Here is a 6,000-nt window from a genome sequence, read left to right as displayed (position 1 = left end):
ACCTGCTTACATGCAAACTTGTGACGAGGATGTGGACACTGATTAAAAGGTCTATGATTTGAAAAATTTCAAATAGTTGAGCTACTAACTCATTTTTTGCAAAAATTAACATTTCTAATAATGAACAGACAAAAAGAGATGGAACATACATAAAATGCCTTCAAAAATAGAGCAATTCCTTGATGAAAACCTAGTTTTACCCAGAAACACAAAAAAAAATTCTTATTAGGTAACATGTCTAAGCAATAAAAGATTTTCATACACTTTGAGAGCATGGATCTATAAATTACTTAGAGTTTAAAACTGATAATACGTTATCGGAAGATTACTTCCATATTCAGATATACATACCTGAATATTTCCTAATTTTTCGAAATTAAATTTTTTCTCATATAGTTTGTTTCTTTTCCTAACATGGATCAAAACACATTCATATGTAAAAAAGCCCTGGGTTATTTAGCAAAATATTGAATTTACATGATAAAAATGTGGATTTAAAATGCAGACTGTTGTTTTAAACTCAACCTTTTTTCTTAATCTTGAGGAAACAGAAAAAACAAGAGCACCGCCTTGCGGGTGTAGATGCTCATCTGATTTTTTTGTCTGTGTAATAGAAATATTGTCCTACCCATGATTTTCTAAGTCCAAAAAGGGCCATAATTCTTGCAAAAAGATGTGGGGAGTTATGTTTCTTGCTGTACAAAACTTAACCAAGAAATCTGATATTTTCTACGTCCAAAAGGGGCCATAATTCTTGCAAAAAGCAGGATGGAGTTATCCTTCTTGCTGTACATAATCAGCTTTTGATGGTGAACAAGCGTTGCAAGTTTTAAAGCAATAGCTAAGCTTTGATAGTTTAGGAGAATGCTGACCTAAACACAAAACTTAACCAAGAAATCTGATTTTCTAAGTCCAAAAGGGGCCATAATTCTTGCAAAAAGCAGGATGGAGTTATGTTTCTTCCTATATAGGGTCAGCTTATGATGGTGAACAAGTGCTGCAAGTTTCAAAGCAATAGCTTTGATATTTTAGGAGAAAAGTTTACCTAAACATAAAACTTAACCAAGAAATCTGATATTTTCTAAGTCCAAAAGGGGCCATAATTCTTGCAAAAGGCAGGATGGAGTTATATTTCTTGCTGTACAGGGTCAGCTATTGGTGGTGAACAAGTGATGCAAGTTTCAAAGCAATACCTTTGATAGTTTAGGAGAAAAATTGACCTTAACATAAAACTTAACCAGGCAATGCCGATGCCGCCACCGATCAAGTGATGACAATAACTCATTTTTTTTTCTTCAAAAAATCAGATGAGTTAAAAGACAATGTTTCTTTTTAAAATAACATCAATATCAGACGAGAGAACAACATTTTGCCTCTACTTTCAGCTGTGAATTTTGTTTAGAACTCTGTTGTTTGCAACACATGTTGCTATTGATGTCTATCTTCACCTTCAATGGACTGCTCGACTTCTTTCCACCATTTATATCACAGTGTGGTGGACATCTAGCAATAATCAATTTCTTGATATCACTTTTCGAGTCTCCTTTTAAAGAACTAAAATCACTTATGTCTGTTCCGTGTTTTCTACTCCTTGACTTATTTTCCTGATTTAACTTTTCTATAAGTGTTTCCCTTAGTTTTTTAATCTCAGAGACACCTTCATCGTTTTCATTGTCTGCATTATCCTCTGCATCACTGTCAGACACATTTTCATCTCGTTCTATAACATATTTTAAACTACTTCTACTTCCCCCTATACTCCTATTGGATATATCTGAACCTATAGACAGTTCAACTGTTCTTCCATTTTCAAGAATTGGTTCACCACCAAGTTTAAAGTTAAGATTGTTCTGTTTGCCTTTACCGTGATGATTACGACCACTTTTTGGACTTCCGCCTTTTCCGTCCTTTTTACCACCACCTCCACCTTTATCGTCGCCATCTCTACGTGGTCCCCCACCACCTTCACCACCTCCACCCAGTCCTTTACCGAATCCACCATTGCCATGACCACTCGGTCCTCCGTCAGTATCACTAGAATGATCACTACTGTCTCGTCGATGAACAAATTTTTGTTTCAGTTTATCTTTTCGAGATCTACCTTCTGTGTCATCTGTATCACTAGCATCAGAACTACTGCAACTTGTGCCTCTCGAACCAGTTCCTTTACGTCTACGACGAGCTTCATACTTTCTAATAACTTCTGGTGAAGCAAGACTATTTCTCTTTGTTAGTAGACGAGAAGCATTCAGACTTGGCGGTACGAAATCGTCCTCTTCCTCAGATTCATTTTCTTCGCAGATCTGGTTCAACAACTGCGGTGAACTAGCGACACTAAGTAACGGTCTCTTCAAGAAAACCTGCTGTTGTTCTGGTTCCTTATTAGGTGAGGCATTATTACTACGATCATCGTCAATGTCGAGATTTTCCGCCGATTTCGACGATCGTATTTTGTCAGTGTAGGATTCTATTTCTAGATCCTCATCCTCACTTCGGCTGCTTTCTTCATCGACACTTTCCTCCTTAATCAAGCTGCATTTGCGACCAAGCGGACTGTCACATTTGGAAGTTGACGGGGCGGGATGAATGCCCTGTGGTGACAGCAAAGACATAACCAGCCCCTTCTGTTTAGGGAGTACTTTCTTCTCCTCTGCTGACTCAGCATCTTTAGTCTGAATACTGAAAATACATAAAAAAATACTTATATCATTATCAATGCATACAAAGAAAATAAAGAATCAGTAGATCCGTTATGACAGAAAGTTCCAGAAATATTTTTTTCATTAATATTTAACATATTGTATTGTCTCCCAACTGACTGTTCTGGGAGCTAGTATGACATTTGTAAAACAACTGTCTGATCAAGATCTGCACTGTCCATAATTCAGTCAGTATCTTTTTGGTAAGCACCCTTTTTAACAGTTCATGGTACTGTCCAAACTGAAAGGTGGGCAAGTTCATTATAGAAAGTTAGCAGGGTAAGGGTTAATGAGTAAGCAGAAAACACCAAGAAAATTGCCAAGTCAAAAAAGGGGTATAACTTTTGAAACGTCATATCATCACAGTGAACAAGTGTGTTAAGTTTCAATCCATTCCCACAAGCGGTTACTTAGATACCAGCTTAAATACAAAACTTAACCCAAAAATGGCCAAGTCGAAAAAAGTCTAAACTCTGTAAAATTGTAAAACAGAGTAATGGATCCTTTGCAGTGCATGTCAGATCATCAAAGTAAAATAACCATAAATGGCTGAGTCCAAAAAAGGGCATAACTCTGTAAAATTTCAAAAGAGTTATAGAACCTTTGCAGTGCATGTCAGATGGTAACTGAGCAACTGAGGTTTTAATCCAGTCTCATAAGTGAATACCAAGATACCAGCTTACATACCAAACTTAACCAAAATGGGATGCTGACACAGATGCAACAGCAGTTGCATAGGACTATTACCCTACTAAATTTCTAAAATGGACTGGTCCATCATTCAATATGGGCCACTTATTATTCAAAGGGGTGTTCACTGAAAATTAACTGACCGAACAGCAACAGTGCAGACTATGATGAGCCTGTGGTCCCAAAGGCAGAATCACTTGCCGCCAGCAGGCTTAAGGTTGATATACACCTGACTGTACAGTAGCAATGTTTCCTTTCTTACATTCCTGGTTCACGGTAGCTAGGAGAATATTTAGCAGAATACAGAGACAATACAATACCTACTTAAGTATCAATATGTAAAACTTGAAGAACATGTTCCTATTAAACAAATAAAACATAAAGACAAAGACAAAGAAACAGCACATAAAATTTTAGTATCTTAGTATCCTTTACATGTATCAGTTATACATGCTGGCTGTAAAAACACTATGGACATGAACATGAATCAAAGTACTGATAGTACAGTACTGATGAAAAGTGATTTATGTTAATATGTGTATGAAAAGAATACATTCCAAAAATGGCACAAGCGCTAACAGCGCTTTGATAGTTAGAAACCCAATACATATATAGGATTTGATTCGGCTAACCATATTACCGATATGATACTGCAATTTGGTGATATAAACAGTTACGCATTCAAACCCCCTGTAAAGTAAAAAGATGTTAAGTAAAGGCAGGCAGCCGATTGTTATTTGTGGTAAAATACTACGCCATTGGTATATATTCAAAGTATGTTGAACTATTTTTTACTGGGCATGAGTACTTGTAAGTTTGTGATCAAGTCCATGGCTGCCTCAAAGGTGGTGATAGAGTAGGCCAAATTTTCCGGTCTGTAATGATAATGACATCAGAGGTGGTAAATTTACAATGTACAGCGGATAGATATGAAATAGTTGTGAGACAGTCTATTCCTGATTAAATTCTGTGCGGTTACACAGAGAAGGTGATTTTGATAAATCACCTTCCAAAAATGGGCCTACATGGCAGAGTGGTTAAGATCCATGACTCTAAATCACTTGCCCCTCACTACTATAGGTTCATGCCTATCTTCATGTGTAGTAGCCATCCAACTGGCTTATGAAAAGTCAACAGTTCAACCAACATGGCCGCCCAAGCCTGAAGTAATGCCCCAAGGGACATCAGCATAGAAAAAGCTAGAACATTGCAAAATGACCAGAATTGTGTCAGTGCAACATAGCACCCGAACAAAACAAGCAATCTACGTGGGAAAAAAATATCAAGAAAATACTAGTGAAAAGAGACAAAGTAACACATCAAAATAACACGACTGTTCTAGAGAGACAAGACACAATAATTGCTTTCAGTGAACAAAAAAAAACACTCTGAAGCCAGGGTATAAATAAATCAAGAATCCACACATAAATCATTATAAACAAATCAACATAAAATGTGTCAATCAATTAATATTTTTAATGCTCCCATTCAGTATAGTCAGAATTTCCACGAGTTTCCACGGTTCGCAAAATCTTATTTATAAAATCAGTTAACTAGATCAGAGCATTAAATTTTTTTAAATGAGACACACATTTCTATTGAAATAAAGTCTGCGTAATCGTTTCAAGCATAAGGTAAAAGCTGAAAAAGGCAATTAAACCCAGTATTGCTGGCATGTACATACTTCATTCAATAACTAAACCATTCTGAACTTTCCTTTATATGGACAGCTTAATTAAAAGGATAAATTATGTCTAATTTAGATTCAAGTGAAGCCTTACTGATATTTTCCTTTGACCTGCTTGATTTTCATTTGTAGATAATTTCCACAGTCATATATATCTGACTTTTTGCTCGTAATGTGCCAAATTGTTTTACTAGATTTTTTTCTTCACTTGTAACATGTACTTACTTCTGATTTAACCTTTAGCTTGCTTGCGGCAAGTGGTTCTGCCTTTGCGACCAGTGCAGACCAAAATCAGCCTGCACATCCGTGCAGTCTGATCATGGTCTGCACTGTTCACTATTCAGCCAGTAAATTTTCTGCGAACACCCTTTCGAATAATAAATGTTACTGCCAAAATTGAATGATGGACCGGTCCATTTTAGAAATTTAGCAGGGTGAAGGTTAAATGTCACCTTATGTGCATGATGCGAAAACAGAATATTAAGCAAATGAATATACTATGGAAGCATTTTAGAACCGTCTTGCACAGGAAAGTTCAGAGATAAATATATTTCTAACACATGTTTGCATTCATAGCTTATCGGGGAAAATCACAAATCCCGATTTAGCAGCAAATCATGCAACTAGTATAAAATAAACAAGCGTTTTCTATAAAATGAACATACCAGAAATTAAAGGGGGGTATTTCTGAAATGGAGGTAAAAATGGGAAAGCATGAAAACTTAACAACTTAGTATTAAAGCATGGTGCAAACTGGTAATGCATGTAAAACATATACATTGTTAGGGTATATGCATTTGCAATTCAACAGCAGAAAAAATAGCTGATGTTAGTGTATAAATTCAAGCAAAACGGGAAAAATGAATAATAAACCATGCTTTCTAGAAAAGGGAGACAATTCTACCAACCATACACATGTACAGC

At 36.2% G+C, this 6,000-nt stretch overlaps 1 protein-coding gene across 5 annotated transcripts in view; it reads right to left on the bottom strand.

Moving 5' to 3' along the window:
- Nucleotides 1-401: 401 nt before the first annotated feature.
- The window catches only part of LOC123548324 (SNF-related serine/threonine-protein kinase-like), a 44,281-nt gene continuing 38,682 nt past the window's right edge, over nucleotides 402-6,000 (bottom strand). For all 5 annotated transcript variants that reach the window (XM_045335495.2, XM_045335497.2, XM_045335496.2 and 2 more), the window contains one exon: nucleotides 402-2,679. In XM_045335495.2, the coding sequence (XP_045191430.2) occupies nucleotides 1,350-2,679 (1,330 nt within the window). In that variant the 3' untranslated portion in view covers nucleotides 402-1,349. The remainder of the gene's footprint in view (nucleotides 2,680-6,000) is intronic.

This window comes from Mercenaria mercenaria, chromosome 6 (genome assembly GCF_021730395.1).
Source record: "Mercenaria mercenaria strain notata chromosome 6, MADL_Memer_1, whole genome shotgun sequence".
NCBI lineage: Eukaryota > Metazoa > Mollusca > Bivalvia > Venerida > Veneridae > Mercenaria > Mercenaria mercenaria.
Note: the sequence above shows the minus strand (reverse complement) of the source record. Positions and strands in the feature narration are given on the sequence as shown.